The 18,865-nt window shown below is 43.8% G+C and overlaps 1 protein-coding gene across 1 annotated transcript in view; it reads left to right on the top strand.

Annotated features, from left to right (window-relative positions):
• Window positions 1-2,919: 2,919 nt before the first annotated feature.
• Window positions 2,920-18,865, top strand: part of DCT (dopachrome tautomerase) — a 32,017-nt gene continuing 16,071 nt past the window's right edge. The window contains exons 1-6 of the mRNA XM_040620752.1: window positions 2,920-3,229; window positions 11,915-12,214; window positions 14,526-14,626; window positions 14,760-14,926; window positions 16,265-16,444; window positions 18,466-18,601. Coding sequence (XP_040476686.1) covers window positions 2,935-3,229; window positions 11,915-12,214; window positions 14,526-14,626; window positions 14,760-14,926; window positions 16,265-16,444; window positions 18,466-18,601 — 1,179 coding nt within the window. The 5' untranslated portion in view covers window positions 2,920-2,934. The remainder of the gene's footprint in view (window positions 3,230-11,914; window positions 12,215-14,525; window positions 14,627-14,759; window positions 14,927-16,264; window positions 16,445-18,465; window positions 18,602-18,865) is intronic.

The raw sequence follows: 18,865 nt of genomic DNA, 5'->3' as shown, positions 1-18,865 counted from the left end.
AAAAATAATTAAAAAAAATTTTAAGCCACAGGCCAACATGCAATCCAACGTGATTAGTCTGTAGCTTATGCTACCGGATCATGTCCATGCAAGTTTGACAACCCCCTAACTACACTCCTCTTCAATGAGATGAGTCCATTGATCGTGTGCTTAAACATTGTGCCAATGCCTAGTTGGCCGTGAGAGTTTCTAAATGCTGATCTCAATTTCTCTCCTTATTGTATTTATTCTGATGTAGACCAGGAACACGTGTTTGTGGATCTGTGGCCCTCGCTTTGATAAGTGCATGGGAAAGACCTTGGATTTTACTCGAAGTGCACTGGGAAGCATATTCAGGGGAGGAGGGAAAAAGAAGAATCAAGGAGCACTAATGGGATTGTGGTGGTGCTCCTTACTAAGATGAAGAAAACTAATGGAGAAGAAATTTGGAGCAAAACTTTACTTTGAAATGTTAATTGGGAAATGTCTAGATCTCCAAGTGAGAGGTCAAGTAGGAAGTTAGATATATGAGTCTGGGGCTCACAGCTGAGCTCAGGGCCAGAGTTATAATTTGGGGGAGTCATGAGAGCCTACATTTAAAGCCACAGACCTGGTGAGTTATCTAGCAAGCATTGTTATGAAAGAAAAGCAATCCTAAGAGCTAGGCCTGGGGGCATTCTGACATGAGAGTTCTTGACTCTGTCAGTGACATTATCCAAGAACGTCAAATCTGATAATTACAGAACCAGGGCCTCACAACACATAGAATGGGATCCAAAAGTGGCACAAGGTTGGCATGAACTGGATCAGTAGGTACACATGAATGAATGGGCTCCAAAATACCCTCCCAACTCTGAGATATTGCAATTCTGGTATTATTTAAGTTTCATAGCCATGACATACTGGGTTGAAGAGTGGCCTCTGAGAAATTATGTTCATAGCCTAGAATCTGTGAATGTGACCTTGTTCGATAAGAGGGTCTTTACAGAGGTAACTGACTTACGAATGTCAGGATGAGACCATTATGGGTTATCCAGCTGGGCTCTACATCTGATGGCAAGTGTCCTAATAGGAGACTCACAGAGGAGAGACAGAGATAGAGGAGGAGAGGTCATGTCACTATGAAGAGACTGGAAGGGCTCTGCTTCAACCCAGGGAAAAGGAGCAATGGTGGCAGCCAGTGGTAAGTGGAAGAGGCAAGGAGTCTCCCCAACAGCCTTCAGAGGGAGTGCAGCCCCCAGATTGATTTTGCACTTCTGCCCTCAGAATTACGAGAGGATTAATTTCTGTTATTTTAAGCCACTCAGTTTATGGTGATTGAGGAAATGAACCCACATCGAATCTTTCAGTTGACTCTATTCCAACATTTCTTTTGGAACCATGCTTTATTCTAAGCCTGTGGTTCTCAACAGTGGCCGCACATCAACACGGCTTAGAGAACCTACTACAAATCCTGGCCTGGCCACACTCTCAGAGATTTTGCCTCTGTGGGCTTGGGTCTCGGCTGGCAGGAGCACAGAGATGAGAACTGCCATTTAATGAGTCACGACAACTTAATATCATGGGGATGACACAGATGTGCATGGGGGAGGAACATCTATACAAACATTTTTTTAACCTTAGGAATTTTCTTTGCAACGTTCTGTCTTTATGCCCAAATATATTCTTGGAAACGGTCTGAAGCACGTCGGCTGTCTACACAGACTCTAATGGCGCTGAGTCAGTCCTGTTTCCACCACGAAGGGGTAAACGGATGCTCTAACAGTAGCCGTCGCTACTGACCAGGACACTCCCCGCGCTGCCCCCAGAAGCACTGGGTGGGGGGCATTGTGTTCTAAACTGAAGCCTGACAACGCTTAACTTTAACATGAATCAAAAGATGTCACTCACAAGACCTTGCTCCCAGTTGTCCCACCGCCTTCCTTACAATCGGACGATTGTAATTTTGAACTTCTGGTGGCATGCCACTTTGGATAATTAAAAAAAATCTACGGCCTCAATGTGCTGAATAGGAGAATAGTACGTTCTCGTTTGGAGGGAAGAGGGCCCTTAATTGTGGAACAAAGCAATTCCTTGTACGTCAGCCCTAAATAAATGTTTCTTTATTTCTGAAGTTGTGTGACCTCCTGTAGTGGTCTTTCTAGCACGTCAGGGAGCAGTCAGGAGTGAATTGTGGTTAGCAATGCATGCTTGTCTGTAAAGGCCTTTTAATAACAACGAGGAGCTCACTGCGTCTGTTGACTCCCCGGGAAGTCTGAGGTCACAAGCTTGGCTGGGGCACATGAGCCCAGATAATGAAGATGATTTTGCCCTTTTGAAACAAAGCCAGCAACTGTATGTACTTCATTATGCACTGTGGGTCATGTGCTAACAATGAGGGTTTCTCTAATACTAATCCCCCTAATGATGGCTTCTCCCAGCCCTTACAAACCCCACAAGGCCCCGTGGTTTGGCAAGCCAGACAGAATAAAGGCAGCACGGTGTTTGGCTTTTGAACTGAGTTCAAGGCAATTAAAGTTATGGGCTAAGGAGGAAAGGAGGGGTTTAGAAATACCGGTATAATAAGTAGTATGACTGCAGTACCCCGTAAATTAACTCAATTAGACAAAGCCTGATTTAACGGGGGAAAGATGGTGAGAAGCACTACCCTCATTAAATCTGGCTGTTAGAGGCGCTTCTAATGGCATTAAATTTGTTTTAGTTGTTTGAATCACATAAAATAGTCCGTGCGTGTGCTTGCACACACGTGCACTCACGTGGGTTCTGCGATTTTTGCAAGTATTTTTTAAAAAGGAGAGGAATAGAATGCAAAACAAAACAATATCAACTCACCCACCCCCAAAAGCAAAAATCAACCGAACGAACGCTCAAGAGATCAAGAGCGGAAGACCAGGAGAAAGGCAGGGTAGAATCAGGGAGTGGAAAGCAAGAGGGAGTCCTCCTGCAGAGAAAGCCATGAGCCCTCTCGGGTGGGGGCTTGTGCTCGGCTGCCTGGGCTGTGGAATCCTGCCCGGAGCCCGTGCGCAGTTCCCCCGGATCTGCATGACGGTGGACAGCCTGATGACCAAGGAGTGCTGCCCGTCGCTGGGTCTGGAGCCCGACAATGTCTGTGGCTCCCGCGAGGGCCGGGGCCAGTGCACGGAGGTGCAAGCTGACACCAGGCCCTGGAGCGGTCCTTACGTCCTACGGAACCAGGATGACCGAGAAGGTTGGCCAAGGAAGTTCTTCCACCGGACCTGCCGATGCACAGGTGAGGGAGGCGGGCAGACCCGGCCGTGCCCTGAGCCAGGTGGGGAGGCCCCAGCTGGGAAACGAGCCCCTTGTTAGGAAGAGCTGAGACTCTTAAAACTGTTAGACTAGGCTTTAAATGGCCAACCAAGTTTGTTTTTCACAGGCAGCGAACTGAGTCAGGCTGCTGTCTTGGTTATATTTTTCACACCCTCTTGCACATCTAGTTATGGAAACCAAATGAATATTACATGGTTATGTGAACTCATGCCAACATGCCATTGGCTTGTTTGTTGGAGGGGGGAAGCTAACGAGCTCCAGAGTCAGCTTTGAAGCTCAGAGCAAGTCCTTTCAAGATGGATTCGGTGGCCTCCCCTTCTGAAATGGGTTTGCACTTGTGGGGGGTGGGGTGGGTAGCCTTGGCATCTAGAAGACAGGCGTCCAAGGCAGGCGTTCGACGGTCTTAGCCTCAGCGTTTCTCATGTTTGGAACGGGTCTCAGGCAGAGTACATCTTGCTAGTTAAGGTTAGGGCTGGGTTGTCACTTTGCCACAGTCGGAGGGCTGTGTGGTGGGACAGAGTTCCTGCGAGCTGGGGAGGGAGAGTCCTAAGATAACCATGGTTTTTTCTGCTCTTGCCTGGTTTGGATGTGGGCATTTCGACATTTGCTTGGTGTCCCTCTTTCAGACTTTGGTCTCTCTTATGACTCATTTCTTTGAAATCTCTGTGCATTTCTTATGCCTCCAGCTCTTCTGAGCCTTCTCAAATCCTCTCCAGTAGCGCCTGTGTTCAGCGGCTATGCACAGCGGTGATAAACACTCAAAGGCTGGCAGGGCATTTGAAGCACAGAAAACACATGCGGCAACTTTAGCAAAGCCCTTGGCCGCTGTTCTACGGCAGCCAGCTGCATACCAAGTTTTCCTTTTTAAATTAATATTATTATTATTTTTTTGCTTTTGTTCTCATGTGATGCCGGCACATAGGGAATGCAGGTGATTAGGCTGTGTAGGGATATTAAAAGGTAAACTAAGGAAATGTACAAAGGACTGTGATGTCGATATAGGGATGTTAGTTTTTGTGAACTTGTAAAAAATTCTGACCATATAATCGTTTTGTGGTCATATTGTTAATTCTGAGACTCAAAGGAACTGTTAGTTTTGTGTTGGGTATTCGTTGTGACAAATCCTGAACATATACTATCCATTTTCTTTCTTTCTTTCTTTTTTTTTTTTAAAGATTTTATTTTTATTTATTTGAAGAGAGAGAGACAGCCTTCGAGAGAGGGAACACAAGCAGGAGGAATGGGAGAGGAAGAAGCAGGCTCCCAGCGGAAGAGCCCGACATGGGGCTCGATCCCAGAACGCCGGGATCACGCCCTGAGCCCAAGGCAGACGCTTAACGACTGCGCCACCCAGGCGCCCCTATCCATTTTCTTTCTGAGCTAATTGAACATTTTCTTCTAGAGATATTATCTCATGGATTCTCCTGGCTTTTGTCTGAGTACCAGCAGGTTTCATATTACCTGTGTGATTGAAACCACTCTACGCAGTAACTTCTTTGTCTATGACTCAAAAATTCTTCTAGAACTTAGCCAAATCAATGATAGAGTGCTACCACTTACAACGGTTGAGCATCTCCATTTATGGAATCCTGGGGCAGAAGCTATTAAAAAATCAGTTGTGACTCTTACCTCTTCTTATCATCATCTACTTAATATTTTTGACCTGGTTAGCAAGTTTGTTTGGTTTTCTTTTGTTTTTCAAAGGTGAAGATGAAGAGAACAGAGAATGGTAGAATAGAGGGATCATTATAATCTCCCTTTCCAGAAGGCAGCCCTATAAATATTCCTCCAGAAGTGACAGGATGTTAGGGTCACAGTGACCTACTTCCTTACCTAAAAAGGGATTCCCTGCTCTGAGGAGGATGGACATACACCTAGGAGGCAATGGGTCAGAAAGAGGGTTTGGCCTGTGAGTCCAGACTGTTAAAGACATCACATGTCTGTAGGCCAGTTCAAGGAACAGAGCTTTCTCCGTGTCTATGGTTTCCATTGCCAGCCATTGTCAAGGCCATGGCTGCTCCTGAGACCAACTGCCAGCCTATGGCTCTCCTCCCCTCCTCCATGATTTGATCTGTGTAGACTCATTCAGGACCATCGCTCTTTCCATACCAACTCTGGATGGCTCCACTTATATTGGCTAAATGGTCTTATTCTTTGAGTCTCAGGGCATCAGACCAAGTCCTAGTGGCTGAGCTGGAAACCAAATTATTATAAACAGTAATCACCATTCTGTGATGTGTCATGTGTCCCAAAGGAAGACATAGGACCTTCATTCAGCTTATTCTCCCCCAAAGAGTGAGTTGATTGTCTCCCAAGGGTAGCTTTTCATGGTTTGGGAAGCAGTCTTCAGAATTTAAACCTGATCCCAAAACCTAAATGCAAAAGCCCTCCTCTCTGTTATCCTCACAATTTTTTTGCGAATAGGGTTCCTAGGATTCTTCAAGGTCACCCAAAATTTATTAAGGAAGAGATGTAGTTTAGCTTCTGGAAACCAGACTATTGATGACCCTGAACTTTGTTAGTGCAATGGAAAAATAAATAGGCCATTTATCTATCCATGGACATTTAGATTGTTTCTGCATCTTGGCTCTTGGGAATAGTGCTGCCATAAACATGGGAATGCTAATATCTCTATGAGATCCTGATTTCAGTTCTTTTGGACAAATATCCAGAAGTGGAATTGCTGGATCATATGGTCATTCTATTTTTAATTTTTGAGGAAGATCCATATTGTGTTTTTCCATAGTGGCTGTGTCATTTTGCAATTCCACCAACAGTGCACAAGGGTTCCAGTTTCTCCACATTTGAGCCAAGTGGTATATACATCTAACTGCATACTATTCAGCCTTAAAGAAAAGGAGGAAATCGTACAGTATGTGACAACATGGATGAACCTAAGCGGCATTATACTAAGGAGATACGTCAGTCACAGAGAGACAAATAGGGCAGGATTCTACTTATATGAACTGAAATCAAATTCATAGAATTGAAGAGTGGAATGCTAGTTACCAGGGGCCAGGGGAGTGAGACAGAGAGAGTTAGTAATCAGTGCACAGAAAGTTTCAGTTAGGCAAGATGAATGAGCTCACAAGAGCTAATGTACAACATTGCACCTAGAGTCAACGATAATGTCTTGTACACTTGAAAATGTGTTAAGGGGATAGATCTCATGTTAAGTGTTCCAACTACAATAAAATAAAATAAAATAAAATAATAAAATAAAATAAAATAAAATAAAATAAAATAAAATAAAATAACTCTATAGTCTTCATGAGCTTGAAGTGGTAAAAGATATTAGCCTAACAAAGAGAAATAAAAACAAACTCTGGAAGGGAAACCCCCCTAATTGATGTGCTCAAATCCTCTGGAGAGAACTTCTCTATTCTCTGGGGGGATAAAATTGAAACCCTAAACCTACCGACCTTAATTGTCATGAAGAGCTGAATTTCAGGAGACTTTGGCATTAGCTCTTCGCCTTTTACGTCTGACTTGCCAACTGGCGTTTCTGAGAACATACCAGTTGCAGCTGTGTTTTTGGACTTTTGGAAAACGTGCAGACCACATAGTTTTTGAACAGTTGTCAGAGAACTTCTTGTTTGTACAAGTGACTAAGTGCCTCCATTTTTCCAATCTCTGAAATGGGGATAATGATGAAACCGCACTTGTAAAATCTTTTTGAGCTCTGTAGATGAAAGGCTCTCTGTGAGTATAAAGTATTGTTATTAAAATAATAGAATCTCTAATTAAAAGGAATAGGCTATTTAGAGCTCCCTGTAAATTCACTAATCGGTGGTCTTCAGGCTTATTTAGTCTAATAGCTTTCTGAGGTTGAGCTGGTGCAGTTCATGTAGGAACGTGCCCGGCTTGATCGTTCTCACTCCCTTTTCCATTGCTGTCCAAGTCCTAAGTACGTTTATGACCTTGTCTTTTTAAATTTAAATTTTTGCCCAAGGACATACTCAATAGTAGATAGATCGGTATCTCGGGATCCTTTAGTTTTCTTTCTCTCTCCATTTTCCAGTAAGAAAATGCCATCTCTTCTAAGAGGCCCATCTTGTATTTTTTGGTGCTGTTATTGGTAGATTACGGGAATAAATGAACTCAGGTTAAGTTGATGAAGGGAACCAGCAGGGAATCTAAATTAGAGAAACAAGCATTTGTGTGCTGGGCTTCCATGTTGTGGCACTTTTCCGTTGTCAGCAGCATTTTCATGAATTCTTTGGACCATGTTTAGAAGCTCCAAAGATAAAAGGGGCCTGACTGCAGAGCTTTTGGACAGATCCCGGAAAAGGGATTATTTTACATTTCTGGGTCATAGGTGAGCTCACATGCAGACAAATGCTTTCTTTTTTTTTAATTTATTGGGGTATAATCGATATAGGATATTATCTTAGTTTCAGATGTGCAACACAGACGTCCGACATTGTATACGCCGCGTAGAAGTTCCTACCCGATAACGTTGACTATATTCCTCATGTCGTCCATTACGTCCCCACGACTTATGTATTTTGTAACTTGAAGTTCGTACTTCTTAATCCCCTTCCCCCATTTTGCCTCCTTCCCCACCCCAATTCTTTCTTCTTGGTCCTTCTACGTTGCTTTTCAGGGGCAAATAAAAGAAATGTCTTTGCTCAACGTAATTATGGAGCAGCTCTGGTCTTCTGAGTCAGAATTAATCATTTTGTCTTTTGTCTTCTGTGGTGCTTGGTTTATTCCTCTGTTTTCACTTTTCCCCACGGTTAGACTTGGTGTCGGGGGCTCATTGCACACACGGCCTTCATCTCCTGGATGAAGACACTGTGCCTTATGTCTACCTGTATCTCCTAGCACCTCATGCCTTTTATTCCAGCATTCATGGATTCATTTATCACCCACCCGACTGACGTTATTTAGCACCAGTGATGCTAGGCCCTTCAGGTCCAAAGGGGGGGGCACACAATATGATTTTTAAGGTGTCCACAGTATAGTGGATGAGGAAGACAGCATGAAAACAAATACAATACTGCTTCTAAGTGGTATCTAGTAATAATAACAGCACTTGACATAGGGCTGACTAGGTACCAGACACTATTCTAAGTGCTTAATATACTAACCTGCTTATTTTCCATAAGAACTCTGTGAAGTAGAACTCTTATCCCATTATGACGGATTTGGAGACGTGAAGTTCAGGGTTATAAAGCATGGCAACTTCTCTGAACATAACAAGCGGGAGCACAGAGGGAGGCGGGCTGAGTTTTGACTGCCCTTTACGCAGTAGGTGTTAATAAATTATCTGTTGAATAAACAGATGAGGGAGATAATTAGTTATCGATCATTTTGTTTCTAGCAATCAAAAATAATTGTGGTAAAGGAAGTGAAGGAATATTAAAAGTCATGGCATAAGTTATGAATTACTCAATTTCAACAAAATTCAGAGACAAGTTTTATGCATTTAAATGTAGAAATGTGGGGCGCCTGGGTGGCACAGCGGTTAAGCGTCTGCCTTCGGCTCAGGGCGTGATCCAGGCGTTATGGGATCGAGCCCCACATCAGGCTCCTCCGCTAGGAGCCTGCTTCTTCCTCTCCCACTCCCCCTGCTTGTGTTCCCTCTCTCGCTGGCTGTCTCTATCTCTGTCGAATAAATAAAATCTTAAAAAAAAAATAAATGTAGAAATGTATTAAGTCGCTTATGATAAAATTGAGGTGTGCTATTCTTCAGCATTTTGAAAGAGAGACTCACTCTCTTAATGCAAAGCTGCAGCTTTATAACCACCTCCAGTCATCTGGCTCTAGGTAAATGGCTGGAAGTTTGGGTATTTAGTATTCTTTGGATGTAGTTTTTCATTCGCTCTTCAAAAAATATTCTATTCCTGTAAAAACTGCCAGAGAAGATGATATGTTTTAATCAAAGGTGCTTTGAAACAGAGATGCAATTTTAGCAGGTTCCCTGGGGGAAAATAACTCTGGATTTGATGTATAGTATCTGGTACTATAGTAGTTGCTCAATAAATATTTATAAATAATTTGTACTTAATAGTTTCACTCTAGTAATCAATGTAAATTTTAATGTTTAACTGAAACTATTCCAAACATGTTTCAGTCTTGGGACTAGCAGAATTTTTTCCTTTTAAGTATTTTTTACTTACATTCTCATCGGGTGTTAAAACACAGTCAGCTGCAGATAACTGAGCTGTGTGAGGATAGTTAGGATATTTTATATGTTTTGTTTTTTTTTAAGATTTTATTTATTTATTTATTTGACGAGATAGAGACAGCCAGCGAGAGAGGGAACACAAGCAGGGGGAGTGGGAGAGGAAGAAGCAGGCTCCTAGCGGAGGAGCCTGATGTGGGGCTCGATCCCATAATGACGGGATCATGCGCTGAGCCGAAGGCAGACGCTTAACCGCTGTGCCACCCAGGCGCCCCAGGATATTTTATATGTTATGAGGAGCATAGAACCCAAATAAATTACCTTAAGAAAAATTCTTCCTACTCATGATATGTTTAATGACATTTTCTTTAACCATCACAAAAATCCACTGGGTTAATAGAAAAGGAGGCCTGTGCATTTTTGTTTACATAATACAAATGCTAATCATTTTGTTTCATGCTATTGTAAAATTTTCTTTGTCTGTAGAAATTCAAATAATCCTCTCTCTACTATGGTCACAGTATTTTTTGCTTACCTCTGCTTTGGTATTTACAGTTTATCAAAACTATTTACAGGGCCTGTTTTTCCTTCTAATCCACAAGGTTAGGGAGAAAGAGGCAGAAGGAATTTTATGTTTCTTGCATTATCTACCACATGCTTTACACTTCTTTGTTTTTAGTTAATTTTTCAAAAAAAATTTTCAGCTGTATCGAGGTATGACTACACATGAAAGTGTACGATTTTTAAAGTGCACAAGTGACTTGGTTTTATATTTCTTTTATTCATTCAACAAATATTCATTTTGTATAAGGCCAAGCACAGGCCTAGGCAGTAAGATAACTACCTTCCACTTGCCTGTATCTGAGACAAGTAGATAATTACTGTTGGTGTGATAAATCCAACGGAGGGGGCATATGAGGTGCCCGGAGAGCTCAGGGTAGGGGCATCTGACCTTGTCAGAGTCAAGGATGACCTTGTAGACCACCCATCGTGAGGCTGAAAACAGGAGTAGGTAACCCGGGCAAAGAGCATTCAAGGAGATGATGAGGGAAAAGTGCTATGGGCTGAAGTGAGAGCCAGTAAGAAGGTCTGGGAGGAGGTGGAGGGGGAGGGGAAGGCAGGGGAGGGAGGCAGGGGAGTAGGAGAGGAGTACAGGTAGGGAAAGGAGGAGAGAAGGGGGAGGAGGATGGGGAAGGGGGAGGGAGGAAGGGACAAGGGGTTAGGGGAGGAGGAGGAGGAAGAGGGGGAAAGCAGGAAGGAGGAAGGGAGGAGGGGAGGAGGGGGAGGGGAAGAGAGCAGAGTTGGTCTCCCCCATTAATGCTTTATGTAACCCCTCTAATCCTCTGGGAGATGAGCATTACTATCCCCTTTTGCTTCAACTTTTTGCTCCGATAATATTTAAATGTTTACTCTTTAATTTATCACCACCTAGGGAATGAGGTGCGGGTCATACCAAAAGTAGTAATCAAGACTAAAAAGGGAAAAGTCCAGGACAAGCTGAAATAATTTGCACTTTAGATGCTAATCAGGAAGATGCTTGGTTCCTTTGACCGGTACTCCTTCCCTGGGTTGATAAAGCAGGGACATTTGTGCCAGAGCCGAGGAGCCCTGCGGTGATTTGCACTTCGTGATACCGTGGCAGCTAATTCACCTTTATGACCCGCCAGCCTCCATTGATTTTTTATCTTACCTCTGTCTCCTTTGCGAAATAAACCAGCTTTTGTAATGTTAGATTTCACCTAAATTCCCGGAAATCAGCTTATTTATTTCGGTTCCACTTTGAGCTGGGTGTATATTCTCTTACTTCTCTAAATCAGTGAACCCCTCCCTCTGTGTGGGTCCTGTTGCACGTGCCACAGGATAGCAGGGCTCAGCAGCATGGCCAGCCAAGAATGCTGTGCAGCCAGGGGGTGGGGGTGGAGGGAGGAAAGAGAAACTTGTTCTCCCCCAGTTCTGGAAGCCTGAAGTCCCAGGCCGAGGTGTCCGCGGGTTTGGATGCTTCTGAGCCCCCTCTTTTGCTTTCTCGGTGGCTGTCTTCTCCCTTGGTCTTTTCACCGTCTTTCCCCTGTGACTGCTAGTGTCCAAATTTCCTCCTCTTGAAAGGACACCAGTCATATTGGATTGGGGGACCACCTAATGACCCCATTTTTAACTTCGTTACCTCTTTGAAGACCTCAGCTCCCAATACAGTCATATACTGAGGAACTGGGGGTTAGACTTCAACACATGAATTTTGAAGGGACGCGGTCCACCCATGACAGCTTGTGATACCTTTCATATTGTGTCTTTGCTGGGAGTATTTCTAAGGAACTCTAGTACTCTGTTCACTCGGAAATGCCAACATTTCAAGAGGAGAATAAGGGAAGGAAAGTTGCTTTCTTTGCCTTCTTGTAAACACCTTCATCTTCTCCTCCATTCTATCCCAGAATTCAAATTCAGACACGTCTTCCAAGTTACATACACTGACTCCCTCTTCCATCTCCCCCTCCCTTTTTTTTTCTTTTATACATAAACTAGGACATTTCGCGGGCTACAACTGTGGAGGCTGCAAGTTTGGCTGGACCGGCCACGACTGCAATCAGAGGAAAGCCCCGGTTATCCGGAAAAATATCCATTCGTTGACTGCTCAGGAGAGGGAGCAGTTCCTGGACGCCTTAGACCTGGCCAAGAACACGACACACCCCGACTACGTGATCACCACCCAGCACTGGCTCGGCCTGCTGGGGCCCAACGGGACCCAGCCCCAGATCGCCAACTGCAGCATTTATGATTTCTTTGTGTGGCTTCATTACTACTCCGTTAGAGATACATTATTAGGTGGGCTTTTTCCTTAGCCGAGGGTATATTATTATCGTTTGGGGCCGTGGGGGGATGGGTGCAGAAGTAATTTCGGGCAAGTTAATTAACAAGAGAGCAACCCCAGGAAGGGTTAGGCTTATGAAGTCGGAGGTTTATCAAATGCCGCCGAAAGCTGGGATGGAGCACTTTCTACCCGTAAGCTGGGATGGAGCACTTTCTACCCGTAAGCTGGGATGGAGCACTTTCTACCCGTACATGGGCTGACATTTGGGGATATGTTTTCTCCTGTCGTTGGCATTTTGGGTTCAAAGTCTAAACTCTGCTCTATGAAGCTATTAATCTTCAAAGGTAAGAGTTGGTGAAGCGGAGGCAAATTCCTTTTGATTCCAGAAGAAAACATGTAGCCCTTCCTGACATTTCCCCTCAGATTAGAGGAATTAACCGAACACGTGCTAGAGCACATGAAACTTCTTGGTGCAGAATTAGAGTGTTTGTGTGGAGAGCGTATCTCGTTAAACCCGCCTGGGTTAGTCTGTAGACTTCTGGGTCCTCATTCACGGAGCCTGTAACATGGTGCAATGCTGCCGGGATCCTCAGGTTTGTTCGGAGTTGGATTGTCAAGGAAGAGCATGAGCTGCTCCGGCGATGGAGAGTTCCTCCTGAATTAGCCCTTTGAACCGTTACAGTGGATGCCTGGGAAAATGGTGCCCTGCCCTTTCTAGATTCTGCACATCGGGGCCTGTGTAAGACTGAGAATGGGAGTTGTTTGTTAAGAACTTCATTAATCTAGGGGCGCCTGGGTGGCACAGTGGTTAAGCGTCTGCCTTGGGCTCAGGGCGTGATCCCGGCGTTATGGGATTGAGCCCCACATCAGGCTCCTCCGCTATGAGCCTGCTTCTTCCTCTCCCACTCCCCCTGCTTGTGTTCCCTCTCTCGCTGGCTGTCTCTATCTCTGTCAAATAAATAAATAAAATCTTAAAAAAAAAAAAAAGAACTTCATTAATCTAGTAGGACTAGCTACACCCTTGGATATTTCTCAGCCAGTGAATACACCGACGTCCGCTCGCTCTAGGGGGATGTGAGTCCGTTCCTGGTTCTACTCTGCGTATGGCTGTACCTCTTATCCCCACCTTTGGGGCCCCTTGTTGGGGTCAGGGTGAATGAAGACGTCAAGCTCCCTTTGAATAGTCAGATTCTCATTGGAATTGTCTGTCCTTGTGTTTATCACTGGCTCCCCCTTGCTTGGTCTCACCCCATCAGTTCATTTGGGGAACATTAAGCTTTGTTCTGAATTAAAACATTTAAAAAGGTCTGCGTAGCCCTCAGCGAGTGATAGCATGTCTTTCCTCAGCGTGAGTCCTTAAAAATCGTGCCTCTCCGCTAAGCATCTGTCTTTCTTTCTCGATAGATAAGGGGACTCTTCTGGCTATAAACCTTTACAGTTTTCCTGTCATCACTTGGAGGAATTTTTGCTTTATGAGAGGGTTGTATCCCAAGAGGGAAAGAAGACTATAGTTTCTGGTCATACCTAGGAAATTAAATTTATATTCGTGTCTGTTCAGCTCTCTGAAGTTATTATAGGTACTTTGAAAGAGAACTAAAGTTAGCTAAAGTTTCTACATAACCATCAAAAGCTTTTACGAAAGGGGAAGAAGGATGGAATGGGCAGTAAGGGGGTCATTAAATTGCCCAGAGCTTTTCACTGAAATTGGCGGTTCCAGTGGCCAGCCAAATTGGTTTGAATGTATTTTTCTCTCTTCTAGTCCTGGCGACCATGCTTGTCAGCTGGTGGTTGTAACTGATGGATGGGGGAGGCAAAATCCATGGAAGTTCTTTTTGGTGACATAAATGCCTGAATTAGGACGATGAGCCGTCCAAGTTACTTTATTATTAATTAATCCCTCCCTTGTAAATGAGTGCATTTGTAGGGAGTAGGTTAGAAAATGTCTTTGGAAAATACATTTCATTGAGGTCCTAATGATCTAATCCTTCCGATACTCTTATTTCATCTTAATAAAATGTTACTTAAAAATTAAATATTTGACCCGGACTCTCAAAGCTGAAATGACCTGAATGTGTCTGGATCTCTGTTGACAATCAAACTTCCGAGAGATGGAGAATTTACTCTAGAAATGCTAGTTTGCTTCTGAAATTGTTTTGTTGTTGCTGTTGTTGCTTTCAGAGCGATAAATGACAAAAACAATTTTTTTTTTTTTCAATTAGAACAGCATGGTCTTACTGGCTCTGCAGACACATTCCACTGGGGTAAGGATTCTTATTAAAAAAAATTCTATTCCATGAGTTTTAATATGTTTCCCAATTGCTTTAGGACCAGGGCGCCCATACAAGGCCATCGACTTCTCACACCAAGGACCTGCCTTCGTGACCTGGCATCGGTACCATTTGCTGTGGCTGGAAAGGGATCTCCAGGTTGGTTGAAACTATGCATTCGGTATTTTTAATTTTGCGTTTGGTCAAGACCCATCTCAGTCTTTGCTTTATATGCTTTCTTGTTGTATCTGATATTATGAGTTAAATAACTAGGTACGCCCTTTGCTTTTAGCAACTCATCGGCAATGAGTCCTTTGCTTTGCCCTACTGGAACTTTGCCACTGGGAGGAACGACTGTGACGTGTGTACGGACCAGCTGCTTGGGGCAGCAAGACAAGATGATCCAACTCTAATTAGTCAGAACTCAAGATTCTCCAGCTGGGAAATCGTCTGTGATAGGTAATGATGGTGTACCTGCAATGGAAATCCAGAGACCATATTTTCCTCCGTCTGAGAGATGGAGAGGCACTTTGTATTTCTGTTTCTAATGCAGGCTGGGTTCTTTTTACATGTTTCTGAAATTGGTTTTCCTGAGGGAAGTGGGATTTCAAAAAAAATCTGAGCACTTTTATTTAAAAAAAGCAGAGGTCTGGAAATCACACTTGTGAATCGAATGGGCTTGGTTATCATTTCTAGATCAACTGTTTTAAAAGTAGAAGTAGTTTCTGCATTCAACCAAACATTTCTTAAGTACCGATCCTATTCCAAGCAGTGTAATAGTACTGAGAATACAAGGACGAATACAATAGAGCTTCCCTTTTGGATATCGTTTTATATTTACAAAGGCAGATTGCTCGTAAACAAATTACAACACGATGTGAAAAGTATCATGATAGATGTTAAGTGCAAAGCCAAGGAGAGCGTCAGGGGAAGTCTCTAAGAGGCAGAGGCGCAGTCCTCAAGCAGATGGAGGGGAGGGTGGTGAGTGTGTCCTAGATGAAGGGAACACCATGTATGAAACTGGACAAGTCTCTGGAAACAGTCCGGTATGGCTGGACCATAGGGTGATGGTGAGCTGAGAGGGGCAGGGAAATGGGGCAGGGGAGAATGATCTCTGAGGTACTGAGGAACATATCATAAGCAAATGGGCAGCCTGCAGCCCATGGAGAATCCTGTCCTCAGTGATTCCTTACATTTGTTTCTTTTTTCCGGTACACGTCTCAAAAAAAGATTCCCCAAGAGGCTCTTCCGCCTTCCTTTATTATTTATTTATTTAGTTTTTAATGGTTTTATTTATTTATTTGCGAGAGAGAGCACAAGCAGGGGGAGGGGCAGGGGGAGAGGGAGAAGCAGGCTCCTGGCTGAGCAGGGAGCCCAATGTGGGGCTCGATCCCAGGACCCCGGGATCATGACCTGAGCCAAAGGCAGCCGCTCAACCTATAGAGGCACCCAGGCACCCCCTCCCTTCCTTTATTTATCTGTTTCCTCCAAATCCGCCTGTTTTTAACCCAAAGGCTCTAGCTCCCCTGCCCCGAGTCTTTGTTGAGTTTCCTTGAACGCACCCCTAGTCTGGGTGTGTATGTGTTTGTGGGGGTGTAGGCCAGTCTAGCAGGAATTCCCTCTCCTGCACCCCAGGCTTTTCCTACAGCCTTCTGGACAGTGCTCTCCAGCATGCTGGCGTGGGTAACTGCAATAAGATTTTATCATGACTAAGATTTTGATTGGTTTGCTTGGCCCAAAGTTATGATACTTATCCAAATTAAAACATGCCATTTTTACTCTCCTTACAACCCTTAGCCTAGATGACTACAACCGCCGGGTCACCCTCTGTAATGGGACCTACGAAGGTCTCTTAAGAAGAAATCAAGTGGGACTAAACAGTGAGAAATTGCCAACTTTAAAAGACATACAAGATTGTCTGTCTCTCAAGAAGTTTGACAGCCCCCCTTTCTTCCAGAACTCGACCTTCAGCTTCAGGTTGGTGCCCTGTTAGATGGCATTTTAAAATACTTTAAGATTTTCACGCCTCTGGCTGTGATGAACTGGAAGGACATCTGGGTGTTGGGAGCCGTGTACAAAGTTGAGTCATGCAGAAGGCTTGACAAGTAAGGGTAACAAGGAATCAGTGTTAGGGAGTCATTGTCCACCCACTACAATGGATAGTGTCGTTTTAATAGTTTCTAACGTAGCTGCTCAAAATCACCATTTGTATTTCTTTTTTTTTAATATATTTTTTTAAATTTATTTATTCGACAGAGATAGAGACAGCCAGCAAGAGAGGGAACACAAGCAGGGGGAGTGGGAGAGGAAGAAGCAGGCTCATAGCAGAAGAGCCTGATGTGGGGCTCGATCCCATAACGCCGGGATCACGCCCTGAGCCGAAGGCAGACGCTTAACCGCTGTGCCACCCAGGCGCCCCCATCTTTTGTATTTCTAATCGTGGCCTGTAAAGGCATAGTGTTCAGAACCAGCGTACTTCATTAAATAAGAGTATTTAAAAAATATTTTCTCATGCTCTTTTTCTTTTCTTTTAAATGTATCAGCCATAGACCTTAATATTGAAGTCTGAGATCTCAGAGGAGTATTACAGACCAAAGGCAACTCAAGTTACAGCACAGCAATGATGTTACAATACTTGAAATTTAAAGGCCAACTAATAATTCTCTCCCCCTAAAAAGACTTTAAGAATTGTGAGAAATAAGTAAGGAAATAAATAAGATTTTAAACAAAGATGAATGGGGCTCCAAAAAGACACGGTGGATAGATTCATGGTCTTCCCCCAAACCAGAGACTCTCTCTCCTAACTGAGTGTGAATTATATATCTGATGGGTTATTTGGGGCAGAGGTGTGGTAAACTGAAAAATGGAGAGGTTTTGCCAAGTGCAGCCGAGCTCAGAGTCTGCATGGGGTTGGACACAGCTCTCAGGGTAGTGTCAAAGGTCATATAAAGGCTGACATTTAAGATTGTTTGAAAAGGAGTATCTGTTTACTTTTCACGGTAGTAAAAATGCTATTGACATGGAGCGCAATCTTTACAGATTTGAGTTAAGGGAGTGGTTATCGAAGTGTGGGGCCCAGACCACTGCAATTGGCATCGCTTGGGAGCTGGTTAGAAACACAGACTGTAAAGACCCGGCCCACACTTCCTGATCAGAAACTCTGAGACTGGGGCACGAAATACTTGTTTCTTTCCAGTGATTCCCATGTATGCTCAAATTTGAGGATCACTTAGTTAGGATAAGGACAATTTGCATTTCCTAAAAATGGGGAGGAGAAGAAGACAAGGATGAGAGGAATTTGGGGATACATTTAGAAAGCTGAATATATTACAGTCAACCTGGAGGTCTATTTGGTTGAGAAATGGGAATATAAGATTATATGTTAATTCAGAAAATATTTCTGATCACAGACCCTGTGCTGGGCATGGTACTGAGCTCGGGCAATAAAAATCTGGAGAAAACACAGTCTGTGTCCTCTAGGACTTCCTAGTCTGGCATGGGAGACAGATAGGAAGGTAAAGAATTGTCATACGGTATATAAAAACCCACCTGAGCCGGTGCAGAAGTAGCATTGATTAAGAGTTCCCTCCCTTGATAGAAGATCGTCATTAAACGTTGGGACTAATTTGTTAGGACTAATTCGTTGGGACTATTTTTTTTTTTAAGATTTTATTTATTTATTCGACAGAGATAGAGACAGCCAGCAAGAGAGGGAACACAAGCAGGGGGAGTGGGAGAGGAAGAAGCAGGGTCCCAGCGGAGGAGCCTGATGTGGGGCTCGATCCCATAACGCCGGGATCACGCCCTGAGCCCAAGGCAGACGCTTAAGCACTGTGCCACCCAGGCGCTCCTGTTGGGACTAATTTAATTAGCTATGACAGAGCTTCCCATGTCCCTACCCCATCGCAAGTCAGAAGACTGATATTTAGGCTAGAAACAATAAAAAGAGACCTTTATCAGTTGTAACTGTTGTCGCTGACATGCTGATTTTCTCTCAGGAATGCCCTGGAAGGCTTTGATAAAGCAAACGGCATCCTGGACTCTCAAGTGATGAGCCTCCATAACTTGGTTCATTCCTTCTTGAACGGGACCAGCGCTTTGCCACATTCTGCTGCCAATGATCCTATTTTTGTGGTACGTTCAAAGGCTCAGAATAGATGAAAAATTTTCTGCGTAAGATGTTGGATTGATTTGCTTTTCAGTAAGATTAAGGTTTGGTGTTTTATTCTCTTTGTGAACAATGGGATGTATTCACATGTTAAATTCATTTTATTCTACGCCCTACAGGTGGTCAGGCAGCATTTAAAAAGTCCCCTTTTCAGAAACCCACGCGTTAGAAATGCTTAGTTTTGGAATGACACCACACGGGAGTTTATAGTCTAGAGGTGGATTCTTAAG

This window comes from Ursus maritimus, unplaced genomic scaffold (assembly GCF_017311325.1).
Source record: "Ursus maritimus isolate PB19 unplaced genomic scaffold, ASM1731132v1 scaffold_10, whole genome shotgun sequence".
Taxonomy (NCBI): domain Eukaryota; kingdom Metazoa; phylum Chordata; class Mammalia; order Carnivora; family Ursidae; genus Ursus; species Ursus maritimus.
The sequence above is the reverse complement of the archived record's forward strand: the minus strand, read 5'-3'. Positions and strand labels throughout refer to the sequence as shown.